The sequence below is a fragment of the Podarcis cretensis genome (assembly GCF_951804945.1).
Source record: "Podarcis cretensis genome assembly, chromosome: 10".
Lineage (NCBI taxonomy): Eukaryota > Metazoa > Chordata > Lepidosauria > Squamata > Lacertidae > Podarcis > Podarcis cretensis.
The window spans coordinates 6,614,904-6,636,182 of record NC_137179.1 but is presented as its reverse complement, the minus strand read 5'-3'; the positions used below and the strand labels follow the sequence as shown (position 1 = coordinate 6,636,182).

Here is a 21,279-nt window from a genome sequence, read left to right as displayed (position 1 = left end):
TCGGTCCCAGCTCCTGCCAACCTAGCAGTTTCAAAGCACGCCAGTGCAAGTAGATAAATAGGTACTGCTCTGGTGGGAAGGTAAGCGGTGTTTCTGTGTGCTGCTGTGGTTTTGCCAGAAGCGGCTTAGTCCTGCTGGCTACATGACCCAGAAAAACTGTCTGCGGACAAACATCGGCTCCCTTGGCCAGTAAAGCGAGATGAGCACTGCAACCCCAGAGTCATTCGCGAATGGACTTAACTGTCAGGGGTCCTTTACCTTTTTATATTTGTTGGAAGGGGGCCGGGCCTTGCAGCATCAGTGCTCAGCCTCCTCCAGGGCATTTTCCAAGCAAGCAGAGACTGTGCCTACATGCAACCAACCTCTCTCCCACCCTTTTCATGCCTCTTCTGGTTCTGGGAGACAAGTGGGGAGGGGAGCTTGTCGCAGCAAGAAGGGGAGAGACCCATGACTCTTCACTGGCCGAACTCATCTTTGCCTCTTGGTCTCCTTCCTCTTCCTGCTTCAGCTTCTGCCTTTGATTCTGGACTTCTCTCTTCCCCAGACTCTCCCAGCTCACCAAGCCCTATTACCTCTACAGCCTCTGACACATCCTCTCCCCGGTCTTCTCCCTCCAACCAGTCACCATCGTCCCACCACCAGGGCTCTGAGCCTTCTTCCCTTGGGGACTCCCCAGCCAGTTCCTCCCACCATTCCTCTGCGTCCAACCAGTCCTTGACTGCTAGGCTGAGAGGCAGGGACTGGACTGAGGTCACCCAGTGAGCTTCATGGCTGAGTGTGTTTTTGAACCCTGTCCTCCCAGGTCCTAGTCCGTCACTCTAACCACTACACCACACTGCCTTCTTATGTCCTTTAGGACAGCAGGGAGAGAGGTCTTCCCCGAACACAGGGTATTATTGGAACTCTTGTTCCCCTCCTCCTCCTGCTCGTTCCAGCGCAGGATCCAAGCAGGCAGCCCAGAAACCAGCTCGGGGCAAATTTGTGCATGATCACATCCTCTCAGCAAACGCGGCTGTCAGCTTGAGTGAGGGGAAATGTCATTTTTACAATCAACCCCGGAGCCACGATTCAAGCGATTCTATCTGACTTAGTTATTTGCTTTCGCTCTCCAGTGGAATAAAAAAAAAAACCTTGTGTGGGATTTTCCGGGTCTGGGATTCAGGCTCGGTCTGCTCAAAAGCTAGGAGAGAATATTCTGGCAGATCTTGAGGCTGCCACACACACCCTCAATTTTCTCCCCAGGCGAATGCTCCACAGGTGCTCCTGCTTACGAAAGTGTGCACCTGGTTTGCAAACAAGATGGCGGCCTGTCGCAGCCTGTGCGTAACTCTAGCCTTTTGTCTCTGGATTCCAGACGTCAGCTTTCGCCTGCATGTTGCCAGCTGTGCTGGCTGGGGCTGAGGGAAGTTGTAGTTCAAAACATCTGGAAGTCACCAGGGTGGTGAAAGCTGCTCTAAACACAGTTGGTGAGGAGGACCCGACTATCAATGGCTGCTAGCCAGCGTGACTGCGGACACTATCAGAGACAATATGTCTCCGAATTCCAGTTGTTGAGAATCGCAGATGGGGAGATTTCTGCTGTTGCTTTCAGGATCTGCTATTGGGATTCCTGCTGGGATATCTGGTTAGCCACTGAGAAAGCCACTTCCGCCCTTCAGAGGAGGTGGGGTTGCGGGCTTCACAGCCCAGCCCCACACGACTGAGGGGATTCCCAGCCATGTCATCTCCTGGCCAGCCAATCGGCTGGCTCTGGGGGTGTGGCCTGCCTTATTTAAACCAGGACGTGGCCGGGGATCTCCCTCTTTGCCGCCTGCCAGCTGTTCCTGCTTTTCCCACCCTCTCGCCCTATAAGGTTTTCATTCCTTGACCTTGCTATGGACCTCGGTTGGTCACTGTTGAGGGGACTGGAAGGGAATTTTTCCACTTGGCAAATTGGCACCAGCCACTAGGTTTTCGCCTATCTCATAGCAAATCGTCACAACTTTCTTGGCATTGGCGGTTAGGCATTGGTATTGTTCTGTACATGGAAGAGGGGAGGTAATGCCATCACCTGCCCCACGTATTGAGGGGTAGCCCGATAAAGGATTCCGGGGGGTGGGGGTGGCCCTGTCCGAAGCCTATGGAGGTGAGGGGCCTAAGGCACGCCCCCGAGCGGTGGCCCCAGGGGAGTCCCTAGTTGATGTGCATCAGCAGGACTCCCCCTACTGGTGGTTAACCCTTCCCGGACTTCAAGCGGACTGGCTGAAGCCGGATATAGTCGGTTAGGACCAATGCCTAAGTCAACACCGCTCATCACCTGTAACCAATAAAGTTGTGGCCTTATTTAGCCCATTAACCTTCATAATTGTGTCATGTGTCATTATTTCCACTGGGGGGGGGGGACTCGCCACACAACCGAGTGTTAGACTAGATGGGTCTTTGTCTTGGGATAGAGGTAGGCTTGTGGTTCCTTCTTCCGCCACTGTTTACGAGTCATGGCACAAAATGTTCGAAAACTATCTTAACACTACAATGTGCTAACTGTAAGGAAGCCGCTCAAGGTCAGGATATTCTTCAAGGTAGAGCATGGCTGCCTTGTGGGATATATTCGGGAGGAGAAAAGGCTAACGAGTAAATCCTACACAAATTCGGAGTGGAGTCCCTAAGGCAGTTGGATGGCTCCTTGTATGCCCTCTTCTGGCAACTTCTGCAGCCAAGCTGGTGCCAAACATCTTGCTCTGCTTTCCTTTGGACCACATCAGCCAGGCCGAGATGGGGGTCTTGTCGTCTGGGCATCCCTGGACCCTCCAGACACACCACCCAGGCTTGCACCCCATGAGGTGACTTTGGTGCTGCTGATGCAGTAAAGGTAATGTGGGAAGCAGGAGTTACAAGTGTCTCTGCAGCCACAGCAGCTGCTGTGAGTCTCCAGCAATTGGGCCTCGCCCCCAGAGGCACACTGTTGTCTCTCGAGACAGATGGATGCCAACAAATCTGTTCTGGAGTTTTTGCCAGCCCTCCAGAGAAGTTATTTTTGGACAGGAGAGAGGGAAAGGAGGTTTTGCTGAGCAAGCAGAGGTTGCTGAGCGAATGGAACAGCTTGGTTGGATGAAGCCCATTACACCAGAGGAAACTTAATGGGTAATATTAAAATACTTTCAGAGAAGTTTGCACTAAGATGCAGATGGATTTTCATGAGGATTAAAAAATCTTAAGCTTGCACTTAAGACCTGGAAAGTGAGAGAAGCTGAAATGGATAAATTTGCATATCTCTACGAAGACAATTATAAGGGACGCGGGTGGCACTGTGGGTTAAACCACAGAGCCTAGGACTTGCCGATCAGAAGGTCGGCGGTTCGAATCCCCGCAACGGGATGAGCTCCTGTTGCTCGGTCCCAGCTCCTGCCAACCTAGCAGTTTGAAAGCACGTCAAAGTGCAAGTAGATAAATAGGTACCACTCCGGTGGGAAGGTAAATGGCGTTTCCGTGCACTGCTCTGGTTCGCCAGAAGCAGTTTAGTCATGCTGGCCACATGACCTGGACGCTGTACGCTGGCTCCCTCGGCCAGTAAAGCGAGATGAGCGCCGCAACCCCAGAGTCAGCCACGACTGGACCTAATAGTCAGGGGTCCCTTTACCTTTACCAAGTCAATTCTATGAACAAGCTAAACTCTTCTCAAAACATGAGAATGTTTGCACCGTCCCTGAATTAATGCTGCACTGCTGCTATCCTCCTGTTGGCTGAAAGAGAGATTTGGTGTTGTCGTTTTAAAGAAATGTTTTTAATGAGTTTTCAACGAGTGTTTCTCAAATGCTAAAGATCTGGTTCTGTTCTCTCGCAGCTGACTTCACTTGGGAGTATATCGTACTCAGGCCAACATAACATTATATAGGGTGTCAGGGTGACTTTTACAGAGCCCTATAAAAACAGAGGGAAAGCTGCCCCCAATAACCATTTGCAAGGAGCAATAAAAGATCAAGGGCATTGCTCAGATGCCATCTGAAGCCCTTCTGTTTGTTGAAATGGTTCCCATTCCCCAGCGGATTTTGCTTTTCATTTCATTTTATTTTTTGAAACTCTTAAAATGCCCTTCCCTTTTGCTGCGATGGAAGCTGAAACAATAGAGGGTCCTTTGGCACCTTAAAGATTTATTACGGCATAAAATTTTGTGGGGGAGAGTTTGCCTTGTCAGATGCATGAAGTAGTCACTTGAATGTGTATGTGTGTGCATTATATGTTCAGAAAGAAGAAGAACTGTTGGTTTTATAAAATGAGTTCCAAGGGCTAAGCAATGCAGGAGACATAAGAAGTTCCAATCAGTATGGATATGATTCGGTTCCCGACAGTAAAGGCTGGTGACGCTGTAGCACTTAGCATCACCACAGTTTACCAGGAGGGGGCGAGGTCCGCATGGTTCAAGCAGATTGGCTCCACTGGTGTGTTTGCACCAATCAACCTCACCACCGATTGACCCTCCCCTTCCCAGTAAGTTACAGCAATGCCCCTGTTGGGATGTCAGGTAAGGACCACTGCGTTGCACCGCTGACCTCTACTGGTGATTAAGAGGCACAGCAATGTCCATGCTGCAAATTGGTGTGGAGAACCGGGAGCTAAATGTGGTCCTCCAAGTCTTCTTGGAGGTAGTGATGTATGGAAGTGAGAGCTGGACCATAAAGAAGGCTGATCGCCGAAGAATGGATGCTTTTGAATTATGGTGTTGGAGGAGACTCTTGAGAGTCCCTTGGACTGCAAGAAGATCAAACCGATCCATTCTGAAGGAAATCAGCCCTGAGTGCTCACTGGAAGGACAGATCCAGAAGCTGAGGCTCCAATACTTTGGCCACCTCATGAGAAGAGAAGACTCCCTGGAAAAGACCCTGATGTTGGGAAAGATGGAGGGCACAAGGAGAAGGGGACAACAGAGGACGAGATGGTTGGACAGTGTTCTCGAAGAGACCAACATGAGTTTGACCAAACTGCGGGAGGCAGTGGAAGACAGGAGTGCCTGGCGTACTCTGGTCCAGGGGGTCACGGAGAGTCGGACACGACTAAACAACAACAACAACAGCAAGTCTTCTCTATCCAACACTCGGTTGGGACTTTCCCTGGGCCATGCTGCCAAGGGCACTTCGCAGCCAAAGGAATGCCCACGGCACATGACCAGGTCTTTATTGTCATAGATAACACAGTAGCATCTACAACTCTCGAGATCTAGACACACCAATCTCAAGGCTAGGCAGCTATTCCCAGGTCTGTGCTGCATGGAGCAGCTGCAGCGACAGGGAGCATGTCCCCTCCACCAGTTTGTGTACCTTCCCCCAATGGTCTGCGTGCAAGCAGCCAGAGACTGTGCCTGCGAGAAAACTTCCTCTACTCCTCCCTTTTCAATCCACCCCTGGTTCTAGCACCTGGACCTTCACTTCCTTGACCTGCTTCTTCCTCTTCTCCTGACCCATCCTGTTCTCCACCGTCCAACTCCAAAGCTCCCTCTGCCTCTTGCCTCCAGGCTGGTACAGTTCCCAACAAACCACTAGCCCCCTCTCCCAAATTTGACCCCAGCTCCCTTTCTCCCAGTGCACTCAGCAGTATCCTGCCATTCCCTGACACATGCCCCCTCACCAGTCTCGTTCCACCCTCTGGATCCCTTGCGGAGGAGGCAGAAAAAGAAGAAGAAGAAGAAGAAGAAAAAGAAGGAGGAGGAGGAGGAGGAGGAGGAGGAGAGTAGTAGTTAGGATTTGATATCCTGCTTTCTCATTACTCTAGAGGTAAAGGTAAAGGGACCCCTGCCCGTCAGGTCCAGTCGCAGACGACTCTGGGGTTGCAGTGCTCATCTCGCTTTACTGGCCGAGGGATCCGGCGTACAGCTTCCGGATCATGTGGCCAGCGTGACTAAGCCGCTTCTGGCGAACCAGAGCAGCGCACAGAAACGCCGTTTACCTTCCCGCCAGAGCGGTATCTATTTATCTACTTGCACTTGACGTGCTTTTGAACTGCTAGGTGGGCAGGAGCAGGGACCGAGCAACGGGAGCTCACCCTGTCGCAGAGATTCAAACCGCCGACCTTCTGATCGGCAAGTCCTAGGCTCTGTGGTTTAACCCACAACACCACCCGCATCACTACCCTGAGGAGTATCAAAACAGCTGACACTCTCCTTTCCCTTCCTCCCCCACAACAAACACTTTGTGAGGTGAGTGAGGCTGAGAGACTTCAGAGAAGTGTGACTAGCCCAAGGTCACCCAGCAGCTGCATGTGGAGGAGTGGGGAAGCGAACCCGGTTCACCAGATTACAAGTCCACCACTCTTAACCACTACACCACACTACACCACCCAGATGGTGGGCTCAGGGTCCAGGTTTGTTCCAATGGGAAGATGTGATCCTTGAGAGATCCTGAGCCATTCAAGAATTTATAGGCCTAAACAAGGACTTTGAATTGTGCCCGGAAACAGACCACTAGCCAGTAGAGGCTGTTGTAATAAACCCTCTTTTTTCTCTTGCAGAATCTTGACTTTGCGGTCTTTCCAATGACACCTCTGTCCCAAGAGGGGTTTCTACAGTAGGAAGATGAAAGCATCGTGTGTTGAGTTCCTCCTCCTTCTGGCAGCTATTGTAGCCCAGAACAAAGCATCGACTCCACCAGAAGGTATGCTCAGACCTGCTCAGGTGTGGCAGGCAAAGCAAAACAGACAGAATCAGCTATCCTTATCTGTGAGATGCTGGTGTGTTCTCGGGGGGCGGGGCGTATTTGCTATGCGATTCCTTCCTCAGGGAGACTTGCTTGGTTCCCCCCACCCCAATCTCGCTGTATGGAAAAGTCTGGGGAATGTGGATCCAGCAACATGAGTCTTGGAGATAATGGAGATCAGCTTTTGTCCTGACATTGCGTTGTATCCAAGTATGTTCTACACAGAGTAGAACTATTGAAGCTCATGAACCCAAGGCAGTCGTGCCCATTCATTTAAGGGGGTCTACTCTGAGTATGTCCAGCACTGGATTGTCTCATTAGCCTTACTGATGGCTTGACTGACCTACTATGGTTTGGATTTATTTGTTTGTTTCAGTGGTTCTGTGGCAATCAGTTTCATTTTAAACCATGTTGGGCACCTGCTGAGAAGGTGGTCTAGAAATGGGAAGGAAGAATAATAGAATCATAGAATTGTGGAGTTGGAAGGGAATCAAGGATAATAATAATAATAATAATAATAATAATAATAATAATAATAAATTATTTATACCCCGCCCATCTGGCTGGGTTTTCCCAGCCACTCTGGGCGGCTCCCAATAGAATATTAATGTCAGTGTTTGAAAAAAGCAGCAAAGGTCCTGACTTTGTTTGTCTCCTGGACCCTTGTCGGCATAAAGGAGTCCACGAGAAGAGTGTCCTTGCAGAGTATTTTCTGCTTTTATTCTTAAAAGTCTTTATCTGCAAAATGAACGACCAATAATAATAATAATAATAATAATAATAATAATGCGATAAAACATCAAACATTAAAAACTTCCCAATACAGGGCTGCCTTCAGATGTCTTCTAAAAGTCAGGTAGTAGATTATTTCCTTGACATCTGATGGAAGGGCGTTCTACAGGGAGGGGCGCTACCACCGAGAAGGCCCTCTGCCTGATTCCCTGTAACCTCCACTTCTCAGAGCTGGACCTCAGTGTCCAGGTTGAACGATGGGGGTGGAGACGCTCCTTCAGGTATACAGGGTCCAGGCCATTTAGGGCTTTAAAGGTCAGCACCGACACTTGTCAAATCCCTTCCAAGGCAGGAATCATTTGTGACCCACCAATGACCAATGACATATTCCAAATAGCCTGAGGCTGTCAGGCTCTCGCCTTTAATTCTGTTCTGCTTCCGGTGGTGATGCCAAAGGATCGGCCCCTGCCCCCAGCCCTCTTGCAAAAGCGTGGGGCACCTCTCCGCCCCTGAACTGGGCTGGAGTAATTTAGGCCTTCAGAGCTTTAGGTGGGTGGACAGAGACACGTTCCTAAACTCCCCACTTACGATTCCTAGCATCTGGCACCCTGAAGCATTCAGAAGGCTGGACACCCATAAGGATGACCCTAGGGACCCCCCCCCCCCAAAAAAGGGGGTAGCCACCCCTATTCCAGAGCACGCCTTTGAATTTTGGGACGCCTGTCAAAAGAGCGTAAGGGAAGCTTTGGCGGCCACTCCAGAACTCACACATATTAAATTCCAAACTGTCAATTAAGCCAATATACTTGACTATAATGCTGTTTAATTCAGAGCCGGGAAGAGCGCCATAAATCAGCGCCTGCGAGTGTCCCTGCCAACCTTTTGATTTATGAAACCGGGTAATCTAAGAGGCACGAGGAAATTCTCAAATAAAATCATATCCCCCCTCATGATTAATATAGCTGTCTCGAGTTGGCATTATTTGTTGCAGGAGGGGGGCGGCCTACAGGGGCTTTAAAACGCACGGTGCGATTCTTTGTGGCGCGGAGTAAAATAGAGAATGGGTTGGAGGGGCTGGGGTCCACAAGGGTGAGCGTGGGGTCCCCTTTTTCAGGCAGTTGTTATTCCTGCATTGTGTGGGGTTGGACTAGATGACCCAGGGGTCCCTTCCAAAGCTCTATGATTCTATGATTTCCAAGTAGAGCAAGGGGTTGGGGGTGGTTAACCCTGCCTGAAATCTCAGAGGGCTGCTGCCAATGAGTGTATTATTATTTTTAATTTTTATTGGAATTTTATTTACAACATAACACAAAATCCTCAGCCCCTCCCAATACACAAATCCACCCTTATTAAATGTGAACATAACATAAAGTGAGCATAACATTTTCTTTATTTGCTTAATCTGGGGTCACTTGAGGTCACACCTGCAGCCTACATTCAAAGCACTCATATACTTGTCATGGGTCCATCCTATAAACTCTCAACACCATTGACAAACCACAGTGCACAGGATTCTTAGAGGAGAAAGCCATAATGGTAAAAAATGGCACATAAATGCTTTAAATGTATTGTGCGGATGTGGCCAGGATATCCAGAGGTTTTACTAGGAATTATAGATACAGTGGTACCTCTGGTTACGTACTTAATTCGTTCCGGAGGTCTGTTCATAACCTGAAACTGTTCTTAACCTGAAGCACCACTTTAGCTAATGGGGCCTCCTGCCGCTGCCGGAGCATGATTTCTGTTCTCACCCTGAAGCAAAGTTCTTAACCCGAGGTACTATTTCTGGGTTAGCGGAGTCTGTAACCTGAAGCGTCTGTAACCTGAAGCGTATGTAACCCGAGGTACCACTGTACTGAGATACCAAAGGAACAGAAAAGATTGTTTACGCATGTGACAACAGCTGCACTGATGTTACTAGCCCAGAGATGGAAGGAAATGAGAAGAATGGCAAACCAAGTTGATGGACTACGCCGAAACGGCAAAATTAACAGGGAAGCTCAGAAATCAAGAAGACAAGAACTTTAATAAGGAATGGGAATTTTTTATAATTTATTTACGAGACCACCATAAGCAGCTTAAAACATCAGCAGGATTTTAAGCACACTTGTAAAGTGTGGATAATTTAGAAGGATTAAACATTTGGATAAGTATTGATATGCAGTTGTAAATAATAATACCGTTAGGACCCGAGGAAGGGATGGGGGGAAGTAAAGAGATTCAGGGTAATCTCAATATTTGGATCTTGAATTGTTTTTTGTTGTATGTTTATACTACAGTCATACCTCGGGTTACAGGTTGCATTTTTTCATGTTGTTGTTGTTAGTCGTTTAGTCGTGTCCGACTCTTCGTGACCCCCTGGACCAGAGCACGCCAGGCACTCCTGTCTTCTACTGCCTCCCGCAGTTTGGTCAAACTCATGCTGGTAGCTTCGAGAACACTGTCCAACCATCTCGTCCTCCGTCATCCCCTCCTCTTTGTGCCCTCCATCTTTCCCAGCATCAGGGTCTTTTCCAGGGAGTCTTCTCTTCTCATGAGGTGGCCAAAGTACTGGAGCCTCAGCTTCAGGATCTGTCCTTCCAGTGAGCACTCAGGGCTGATTCCCTTCAGAATGGAACATTTTTCGGGTTACAGACCACCAAAACCCAGAAGTACCGGAACGGGTTACTTCTGGGTTTCGGCGGTCGCGCATGTGCAGAAGGCCAAATCACAACCTGCGTGTACGCAGACGCGTAGCTGTGGATTGCGAATGCTGCAGGTTGCGAATGTGCATCCCGCACGGATCACGTTCGCAACCCGAGCGTCCACTGTATTTAAAATCAAATTTAAAAATATATACCCCCCAAAAATGGATATCCAGAGGTTCTTTTGTGCAGCAATGACGTCTCATCTGCTTTGTTTTTCTCTTGCTGCAGCCTGCAGCACAGCGGAGACTGCGGACGTTTTGTTCCTCGTGGACGAATCGTGGAGCATCGGGGAAAGCAACTTCCAGCTGATCAAGGACTTCATTTACACCATCATACGGACGTTTGAAAATGTGGTGGTGGGAAAGTCGGGTGTCCGTCTGAGTGTGGTGCTCTACGGGGACAAACCAAGGTGCGCATCACTTTACCACTTCCGGGACCCCTTGCTCCTAGGATTTATTTTCTATCCGTATTTTAGGAGGTTTCGCTTCAGTATGTAAAAGGGGGCTCCTCTAACTATTTGCTGTGTGGTTGGGGCATTACGGAATGTTCACAAAGATTCCAACTTCTCAGGAAAGAAGCGATGATTCACAAACCCATGGGCGATGTGGAATTTCGTATGTTTGGGGCTCAATAAAGTAGACAGGAGCTGGAATGCACTTTGGGGTTACTTCTGGGTCCTTTGCTGTGTCTTGAGCCTCAAGTGGCCTTGGTGGCACAGTGCCCACCATCAGCTTCGGCTGGTGGACCAGCTGCACCCCTAGCTGGACAGGGATAGCCTAATTTCCATTGTCCATGCTCTGTCAACCTCTAGATTAGATTAGAACTTCAGCTGGGGCAGACTTTGGTGACCAGGTTGCTCACTAGGGCAAGACGGTTTGAGCAATATTACACCAATCCTGGGCTGAGTTCACTGGCTGCCAATTAGTTTCTGGGCCCAATTCAAAGTGCTGGTTTTGATCCATAAAACCTTAAACAGCTCAGGACCGCAATACCTCAAGAACCACCCCTCCACATATAAACCTACCCAGACCCTGCAATCATCTTCTGAGGCCCTTCTTTGTGTGCCTCCTCCATGAGAGGTCCGGAGGGTGGCAACACAAGAACGGGGCCTTCTCTGTGGTGGCTCCCGGTCTGTGAAATGCTCTCCACAGGGAGCTTTGCCTGGCGCCTTCATTATACACCTTTAGGCACCAGGCAAAAACATTCCTCTTCAACCAGGCCTTGGGCTGATTAACATCTTAAACCCTTTTTCAATGTGCTTATGGGAGAGAAGGGTTATTGATTGTTGTTTGTTCTTGTTTTCATTATGTATTATGTGCTTTTGTATTGTATTTTTATGTTGTGCACTGTCCTGAGATCTGCAGATTTGGGGGGTGGAATACAAATTAAACAAACAAACAGCAATGAATTAAAATGGTCGTGCCCTTTTGCAACAAAACCTACTGCCCTTCTTGCGGTTCCTCAAAACGGCACCATTGCTGAGGTTTCACAACCCATCTGTTTAGCTACAGGCAACGAGTTAAAGGACTCCGTTAATTAATTTTAAGAGCCACAATTGAAATAACCAATATTTGATTTCTTCTCTGTCTGGAAATAACTCTGTTTCCCTTTCTTTTATCCGGGGACTGCCTTCTTGCTGTCAGAGTCAGTATCGATCTGACGGACTACATCACCATTGAGGAGGTTCTGGTGGCTGTCCGAGATCTCCTATACGAAGGGGGCAATACCAAGACAGGGAATGCTCTCTCCTTTGTAGCAGACACAATGATCAGTGCGGGGACACTGAGAGAAGATGCTGCAAAGGTGAGTGAAGCTGCAGGTTCTTACCTGGCAGGTGTTGAAATGGGTTGCTCTAACCTAAGGTTGGGATGCGGGTGGCGCTGTGGGTTAAACCACAGAGCCTAGGACTTGCTGATTGGAAGGTCGGTGGTTCGAATCCCCGCGACGGGGTGAGCTCCCGTTGCTCGGTCCCTGCTGCTGCCCACCTAGCAGTTTGAAAGCACGTCAAAGTGCAAGTAGATAAATAGGTACCGCTCTGGTGGGAAGGTAAACGGTGTTTCTGTGCACTGCTCTGGTTCGCCAGAAGCGGCTTAGTTATGCTGGCCACATGACCCGGAAGCTGTACGCCGGCTCCCTTGGCTAATAAAGCGAGATGAGCGCCGCAACCCCAGAGTCGGTCACGACTGGACCTAATGATCAGGGGTCCCTTTACCTTTACCTTTAACCTAAGGTTACCAGACGTCCAAGTTTCCCAGGGACAGTCCCCAGATTTACACATCAGTCCCCATACAAAATCCACTGAAGCTGAAAAGTCTCCCCAGATTCATTGAAAAAAAATCTGGTAACCTTACACCAGAATACTCCTTAAAGGTAAAGGGACCCCTGACCATTAGGTCCAGTCGTGACCGACTCTGGGGTTGCAGCGCTCATCTCGCTTTACTGGCCGAGGGAGCCGGCGTACAGCTTCCGGGTTATGTGGCCAGCATGACTAAGCTGCTTCTGGCAAACCAGAGCAGCACACGGAAACGCCGTTTACCTTCCCGCCATAGCAGTACCTATCTATCTACTTGCACTGAGATCTGCAGAATTGGGTGGGGAGTGAGGCTTATATTCAGGCCAATATGGTATATGTACCAATAATATTAATATTAAACCCATTATTGGCTTGTGGGTGAGCCTTCACATAGCCGGAACAGCAGTACCTACGTACAAGAGCAAGCTTGCAAGGACCTCAAAGTTTACAGAAGTAAACAGACATTCTTTAAGAACCGAAAGGAAGGAGAAGAGCATAAAAACAACCCAGTAATGGCTGAACTGGCTCAGTGGGCTGATTCTTAGGGACCCTAGCACAGGGAGAAGAAACCTGTTCCCTTTTCCACATTATTGCTATATATTTCTGTTTTTGGTGTCGTCGCAGGTGGTTGTTTTAATCACAGATGGGAAATCTTCTGATTCTGTCGACGAGCCAGCAGCGGCCCTTAAGAACAGGGGGGTAACCGTGTTTGCTGTGGGTATGTACGGCTAGAAATAAAAACCATGGGGTCTGTCACATCAGTGCTCAGCAGCTGGCGTGGCGTAAATGGTCAGAGCACTGGACCTCGGTTGGGGGAGAGGCCAGGGTTCCAACCCCACCCTCAGCCATGAAGCTCACGGGGTGCCCTTACGCCAGTCCCACTGCCTCTCTGCCTAACCTACCTTCCAGGGTTGTTGTGGGAGGGGAAAGAACGACGTGGGAGGGGGCTGACTTGAGCTCCTGGGAGGGGGAAAAGTGGGATGTCAGTGCGATAAACAAATAGTCGCTGCCACCTACTAAAATAAATTTATAACAACTACTAACTTACTTAAAAACAAGCAAGAAAACAGCAGCAGCATAACATTTGGGTTGAAACGTGGGTTATAAATTGTTGTTGTTGTTAACTTTTGGGCAGGCATAGGGAAACTCGGCCCTCCAGATGTTTTGGGACTACAACTCCCATCATCCCTGACCACTGGTCCTGTTAGCTAGGGATGATGGGAATTGTAGTCCGAAGCATCTGGAGGGCCAGAGTTTGCCTATGCCTGCTTTGGGGGATAGGGCCAGGCCATCTTTATTTTTCCCCTTTATAGTTTATTATTTCATTTCTATCCCACCTTTTCCTCCAAGGTGTCCAAGGTGTCATAAATGGTTTTCTCTCCCTCCCCAATTTATCCTCACAACAACCCTGTGAGGGATTCACCCTGGTCTTCCAGATTCTAGTCTACCACTGTAATTACTACATCTTACGGAAGACTGGGAGGGAAGCCATAAGAGATGGGTTTCATTTGAGGACATCCCTGGGCAGAAGCTGAACCTTCTTCCCTTCTTCTCATGATAGCCCAGAATCCGCTGTCACGGGCAGATGTGACCCGGCTCATTTGCTTTATCCCAGCAATGGGAAAGATGGCCCTATTGAGATGTTGCTCCCATCACCCCTGAGCTTTAGCCGTATTGGTTGGGAGTGATGGGACTTGTAGCCCAAGAACATTCAGAGGACCACGTATGCCCTATTCTGTTTATCACTTGGAACATTGTGGGAGCCATTGAGACCTTAAGACAAGCCAACTGGATCAGGCCCATGGCCCATCTGGTCCAGCATCCTGTTCTCACAGGAGCCTGCGGGAAGCTAGTGAGCAGGATCCGAGCACAAGTGTCCTCTCCCTACCCTGTAGTTCCCAGCATTATAATCTCCAGCTGCGGAGGCAGAACAAAGCCACCGCAACTAGTTAGCTCCTGATAGTTTCCTGCTCCCTGAATTTGCCCCCAACCTCTTTTAAAGCCCTCCAAGTTGGATGGACCCATCAAAGTCCACTCCATTCCAGTTCCATGTGGGGATGGGAATACAAATGTCTTTTCCCATTTCTGGGTGGATTTTTTAAAATGGAAAATCATTTGAAAACATAGAAACACACATTTCTTAAATCATAAAAAGTACCGTATTTTTCGCTCTATAAGACGCACCAGACCACAGGACGCACCTAGTTTTTGGAGGAGGAAAACAAGAAAAATAATATTCTGAATCTCGAAAGCCAGAACAGCAAGAGGGATCGCTGCGCAGTGAAAGCAGCAATCCCTCTTGCTGTTCTGGCTTCTGGGATAGCTGCGCAGCCTGCATTCGCTCCATAAGACGCACACAGATTTCCCCTTACATTTTAGGAGGGGAAAAGTGAGTCCTATAGAGCAAAAAATACGGTATTTATGAAGCAGTCCAAGGGTTTCATGCTCTTTTCTTCTTTTAAAAAAAAAAAATCTTTAAAATTTCAAATGATAGGGCATCCAGCTGATGAATAGCATGATCCCCTGAGAGTGATGAGGCTTCATATTCCCTCATGTAAAAAAAAATGTCTATCCCCCTATAAGCAGTGGGGACTTACTCTTCAATAAGTCTGCAATATGACTGCAGCCTGATCACCAAGAGTCTGGTATCTGGTGTGTACAACATTTTAATTTCTTAAAAGTGTGATGCTATGACCTGTGATCAAATAACTTGCCTCCCGTTCGAGCGAGTTTAAGGATGCTCTGTGTTTGCAGAAGTTCTTTGCCCACCTGCATTTCCTCCTCCCTCTGGTTAGGAATTAGAAACGCAGATAGGAACGAGCTGAAGAAAATAGCATCCGATCCCATCGAAGAGCACATGCTCTACGCCAAAGATTTTGAGCAACTCGGCAGCCTCTCGCGAAAGGTGTCCCGGAGGCTTTGCTTCACGGCTTCAGAGCCCCCGCAACCTGCCAAGCAAATAGCCAATGGTGAGTCCAAGACCCCCCCAATGGTGACTCCAATGGTGAGTACAAGACCACCCCAGCACTGAAGAGTCCACCCCAGTGGAAGGAAAGCCAGATGGAATTGGGCATGAGGAAGACTTAGAAGGTTATGGGGGTGTGGGGGGTATTGTACCTCTGGTGGGGGACACGTCATGCTCCTTCTGGGGTAGTTTGTCCACCTCTGGTCCCCACCCTGCACTCAGCTCTCAACTGTGGCTCCTAGAAGGTGTCAACATGCAACAGCGGCCACAATCCTGGGAAATGGCTTTGTCCAGCTGTCTAAACCAGGCGAGGGGAGCCGATGGGTCTCAAACCCTCGGTTGAGGGACTTCTCCTGCATGCAAACTTAACTTATGGTCTGTGTGTGGTTTGGGAGCTGCACGGTCAGGGGAAAAACAATGCTGTCCAGGGTTGTAAAGACTGCGGAGAGAATAATTGGGTGCACTCTTCCCACCTTGGATCAAATCTATGCTTCCAGGTGCCATAAGAAAGCTGCAGAGATAGCGCAGGATAGTGCCCACCCTGGAAATGATCTCTTTCAGCTTCTGCCATCTGGAAGACGGTACAGGGTTATAAAGACTAGGACCAGCTGCCTGAGAAACAGTTTCTACCCAAATGCAATTTTGGTTTTAAACGCAGTGTAAGGAGTCTCTATGGGAGTATATTGTATTAAAAAATGGGGTATCAGAGTTTTTAGGGGGCTAACCAGGCTGGGATAGCTGGGATAGCAGGCTTGTTGGTTTTTGAATGTCTGGTGTATATTTTTCAATTTTGCTGTTCTGTATGGGACAATGAGGGACGCAGGTGGCGCTGTGGGTTAAAGCCTCAGCGCCTAGGGCTTGCTGATCGAAAGGTCGGCGGTTCGAATCCCTGTGGCGGGATGCGCTCCCGCTGCTCGGTCCCAGCGCCTGCCAACCTAGCAGTTCGAAAGCACCTCCGGGTGCAAGTAGATAAATAGGGACCGCTTACCAGCGGGAAGGTAAACGGCGTTTCCGTGTGCGGCTCTGGCTCTGGTCAGAGCAGCGATGTCACGCTGGCCACGTGACCCGGAAGTGTCTCCGGACAGCGCTGGCCCCCGGCCTCTTAAGTGAGATGGGCGCACAACCCCAGAGTCTGTCAAGACTGGCCCGTACGGGCAGGGGTACCTTTACCTTTACCTTTTTATGGGACAATGACAATAAAGATTATCGTATTGTAAAGATAGGCTCTGGTGGATTGAGTGGAGGTCAATAGTTGGTCCAATAGACAAGGAGGAGGTTTCTGCATGTGGTAGAGAGAGAAGTAACTGGCAGATGGGGCTCATCAACCTGGGAAGGTAGACTATCTAGGAGAAGGAAACCTATGCCGCCTTGTGGCACATCTTTGGGAACAGAAAAGACTCAGGAGCAAACCCTACACAAATCAGGAGAGGAGTCCTTAAGATGGTTGGATTGTGCTTTGTATGAACCCTTCTGGCCATTCCTGCAAGGCTAAATGTATTGCTCTGCTTTCCTTGAACCACATCGGCGAGACTGAGAGTGGGATCTTGTCGTCTGGGCAGCCAAGGACCTCTAGACACATTGCCCAAGCTTGCACCCCAGGGTGGTAGCTTTGGTTTTTGCTAACCTCACTTGGTTTGACTTTTAGAAGACACCTGAAGGCAGCCCTGTTTAGGGAAGCTCTTGCCGATCGAAAGGTCGGCGGTTCGAATCCCTGCGGCAGGGTGCGCTCCCGCTGCTCGGTCCCAGCGCCTGCCAACCTAGCAGTTTGAAAGCACCTCCGGGTGCAAGTAGATAAATAGGGACCGCTTACCAGCGGGAAGGTAAACGGCGTTTCCGTGTGCGGCTCTGGCTCTGGCCAGAGCAGCGATGTCACGCTGGCCACGTGACCCGGAAGTGTCTCCGGACAGCGCTGGCCCCTGGCCTCTTAAGTGAGATGGGCGCACAACCCCAGAGTCTGTCAAGACTGGCCCGTACGGGCAGGGGTACCTTTACCTTTACCTAATGTTTGATGTATTACAGAATTTTAATATTTTTTTGGAAGCCGCCCAGAGGAAGCTCAGCCAGATGGGCGGGGTATAAATAATAATTATTAATTATTATTGTTATTATTATTATTCACCCTTGGAGGCACACTCCATTGTCTCTTGAGACAGACGGGTGCCAAGAACAACTGTCTACTTCATTGTGCTGGGCCCGGGGGTAACCCATGAAACGCGGTCCAGGACCAGTCCAGAATCCAGAGGTTCCATTGGGAGTCAGCCGACAGGGCCAAGGCAGGATATGAGACAGGAAACCAGGCAAGGACAGGTACAGGATCTCAGGCAGGATCTAGCGTACAGCAATGTTGCTCCCGCAACCTGGGGTGGGGTCCGACAGCCTTTTATATTTGTCGGGGTAGCGGCCGGTCCTGATCCCCCGGCGACTCACCTCCCTGTCTCGCCCGAAGGCGAGCACTCCTCCTGCGAGTACTCAGGTCTCTCCTTCTCTCAGACCTTAGTCTCTGCAGCTCGGGAGATGTTGGTGGGTTACTAGACCCAGAGGCCGCCTCAGCCTCCCCTGACCAAACCGGTAGTGGAGCAGCTGTAAGTGATGGCCCAGCTGAAGGCAACCAGGTAATCCCCACGTCTGGAGCCAGGGCAGGCTCAGGCCCCTGACTCGGCCCAGCTGGTGCTTGTTGCAGGGGAACCTGTGCAGACTGGGACTCTTCAGGATCAGGCCCCAGACTTGGTTCAGATGCTGCCTGAGGCAAAGGATCCAGTGCGGACTGAGACTCCTCTGGCTCCGAGTCTGAGCCCGAGTCCCAGACCATCACATTCAGAATGTTCCAGGCTCTTGCTTGGTCAGTTTGACAATGAAGTTTTGAACTTTTTGAGTTCCAGGAAGGCCCAGTGGCCGGTCTGTTACCTGATGTGATGGCCTGGGAATCGGATTTGGATGCTGAACCTGAGGAATCCCAGCCTGTACAGGAGTCCTCGCCTCCAGAACCAGCTGAGCTGGGACTGGGGCATGAGCCTGAAGGGTCCTCACCTGTGCTGGATCCTCAGATGCAGGCATCAGCTGAGTCTGCTCTGGCTCCTGAGGTGATGGAGGACCCATTGCCTGCAGGTGCTCCACTCTCAGCCCCGTCAGGGGAAGAGGAGGTTGCCTCTGGGTCCAGTAACCCTCCAGCCTCTCCGGAGCTACAGAGGCTCAGGGCAGAGAGGTGGAGGGAACTAAGTTCCCGCAGGAGGAGTGCTCACCTCCAGGCCAGGAGAGGCGAGTCACCTGTGTACTCTGGTCAGTGTGGCCAGAGTGCTTCCTCCAATTTTCTACCTTCCCTAACCATGTTCCTTGAAGCTCTGACGGGCTTCCCTTTCCCTTCTCCTTGCAGTTGAGAAGATCGTTGGGCCGCGCGATCTCACAGTCAGCGAGCAGAGCCACAGCTCTCTGAGACTTAGCTGGACACTGGCGACCGGGAAAGTGACCAGCTACCGTATCCTCCTGGATTCACTTTCAACTGGTGGACAGGTCTCTCCAGAAGATCAGCAGCAGGTAGAATCATATTGTACATTTGGAATGGACTCTTTGTTGTTGTTTAGTTGTTTAGTCGTGTCTGACTCTTCGTGACCCCCTGGACCAGAGCATGCCAGACACTTCTGTCTTCCACTGCCTCCCACAGTTTGGTCAAACTCATGTTGGTCTCTTCGAGAGCACTGTCCAACCATCTCGTCCTCTGTCATCCCCTTCTCCTTGTGCCCTCCATCTTTCCCAACATCAGGGTCTTTTCCAGGGAGTCTTCTCTTCTCATGAGGTGGCCAAAGTATTGGAGCCTCAGCTTCAGGATCTGTCATTCCAGTGAGCACTCAGGGCTGATTTCCTTCAGAATGGAGAGGTTTGATCTTCTTGCAGTCCATGGGACTCTCAAGAGTCTCCTCCAGCACCATAATTCAAAAGCATCAATTCTTCGGCGATCAGCCTTCTTTATGATCCAGCTTTCACTTCCATACATCACTACTGGGAAAACCATAGCTTTTACTGTACGGACCATAGCTTTCTAAGGCTCATCAACTGCTGCAGTGTAGCAATCACAAACCCCATACTTACAACTCTCTGGTGGGTTATTTAGACATCAGGGATTATTATTATTATTATTATTTTCATAATATTCTTTATTGGTTTTCATTTGCACACTCCACATACACATATTGTATTACATTTCACATTTACACCTGCTTGCCAGAGGCGACTTACCTCCTTCCCTCTTCTGGCCTTTTATATCACATCTAACTTTTTCGCATTGTTTTCATCTGTTTTGTATATTATTGTTGTTCTTTCGTATTTGTCCATAGAGTGTCTATAGTCAAATAAATCCTCCTGTATATGCAATTCTTATTGTCTGTCTATATTCATTTACAATTACTGTTGGTTACATTAATCACATTGTACATTTTATTTTTTGTTATTTTCTTCATCCAGAAATTTTCTTTGTATTTCACATTATGAGGTTTATTTCAGTTCTACTGGTTTCACTATTTCTAAGGTGAGGAAGGATAGAGATCAGGGATTTTTAAAGAGTTTGGCCTCCAAGCAACACATCTTGGAGAGTTTTGGCGAGCCCGTCTTGCACAGATCACTCTGAGGTCACTGTGTGGAAAGGTTGAGTTTTGCTCACTGATAGCACCAAAATACTGATACACACATGAATTCAGGGGTTCGTGGGTGTTAAGTGAGGGGTAGTGCCTCTGCTGGGAGGGACATTGAAATATACTCAGAGTGGAGTGTGAATTTCATGCTCTTTATTCAGCTCATAGTAGCAATGAATGAAACTTTTCCCAAAACGTCTAGCTATATATAAATTATTTACACAATGGGCCCCGCGTGATTGGCTAATTCTGGGCTGCTCCTGTAGGCCAATCAGGTTGCGGATTCACCTCCTCCGGAAGCCTGATTGGCTGCTCCTGCAGGCCAATCAGGTCGCTGATTCACTCCCAACTGGAGCTGGATTGGGTGGCTCCTGCAGACCAATCAGACTGCTGCATTCTGGATCCTATTGTTCTAGGATTCAGCTCAGTACATAACAGACATGTTGTGCTCCTTCTGGGGTCTTGTGACATGGGGCAAGGTGAGCTGAAAGGCAGGAGATGCATGCGCAGTTGGGAAAATCTTTGTTTCGCATTTTTAATGTGTGACATTTTAATGTATTTTTAATCTTTGTTGGAAGCTGCCCAGAGTGGCTGGGGAAACCCAGCCAGATGGGCGGGGTACAAATAAATAATAATAATAATACCTGGAGGTCTCAGGGCAGTTCGGAGGTCTCAGGACATCCATGAATAAGTTTCTATACAGTTTAGGCAGTTCTGTCCCTATAATTTCCAAAAGAAAAGCTTGTGTTTTTTTACAAAAGTTATTTTAAACATCCGTTTCAGTTCATTATATATCATTTCCCAGAATCTTCTTTCTTGTAACGTGAATCCATTGCCTCGAGTCCTACCCTCTGGAGCAACAGGAAACAAGTTTGCTCCATCTTCCATGGGACAGCCCTTCAGATATTTGTAGATGGCTATCCTATCTCCTCTCAGTCTCCTCTTTTCCAGGCTAAACATGAAGATCAATAGAATTGTAGACTTGGAAGGGACCTCAAGGCCTATCTAGTTCAATGCCCTGCAACCACAGGAGATATATATGCACTTCCATACTGCCTCTTATTTATTTGGGTCTTGTATATGACAGATTGTTTTGGACGCCAACAAGAGCTCAGTGCTGGTGACGGATCTGGAACCAAACACCAAATATTTCTTCACTGTCATGGCCGTCTACTCTGACGTTCTGGGGGACCCAGCGACTATCAAAGCAAGAACAAGTGAGTTTGTATTTTGGGAGCACCACCCTTGTCCCCACTCCCCTGCGTTGACAAGGCAGGCGAGGAAGACAGCTTGAAAACAGAATTCTGTTCTGAAAGCG

General features: G+C 49.0%; 1 protein-coding gene across 1 annotated transcript in view; it reads left to right on the top strand.

Moving 5' to 3' along the window:
* Positions 1-6,479: 6,479 nt before the first annotated feature.
* Positions 6,480-21,279, top strand: part of LOC307224865 (collagen alpha-1(XII) chain-like) — a gene marked incomplete at its 3' end in the record, with an annotated part of 55,935 nt that continues 41,135 nt past the window's right edge. Inside the window, exons 1-7 of the mRNA XM_079992035.1 lie at positions 6,480-6,620; positions 10,310-10,490; positions 11,725-11,884; positions 12,999-13,092; positions 15,170-15,343; positions 18,710-18,870; positions 21,049-21,178. Of these exons, the coding sequence (XP_079848161.1) occupies positions 6,542-6,620; positions 10,310-10,490; positions 11,725-11,884; positions 12,999-13,092; positions 15,170-15,343; positions 18,710-18,870; positions 21,049-21,178 (979 nt within the window). The 5' untranslated portion in view covers positions 6,480-6,541. The remainder of the gene's footprint in view (positions 6,621-10,309; positions 10,491-11,724; positions 11,885-12,998; positions 13,093-15,169; positions 15,344-18,709; positions 18,871-21,048; positions 21,179-21,279) is intronic.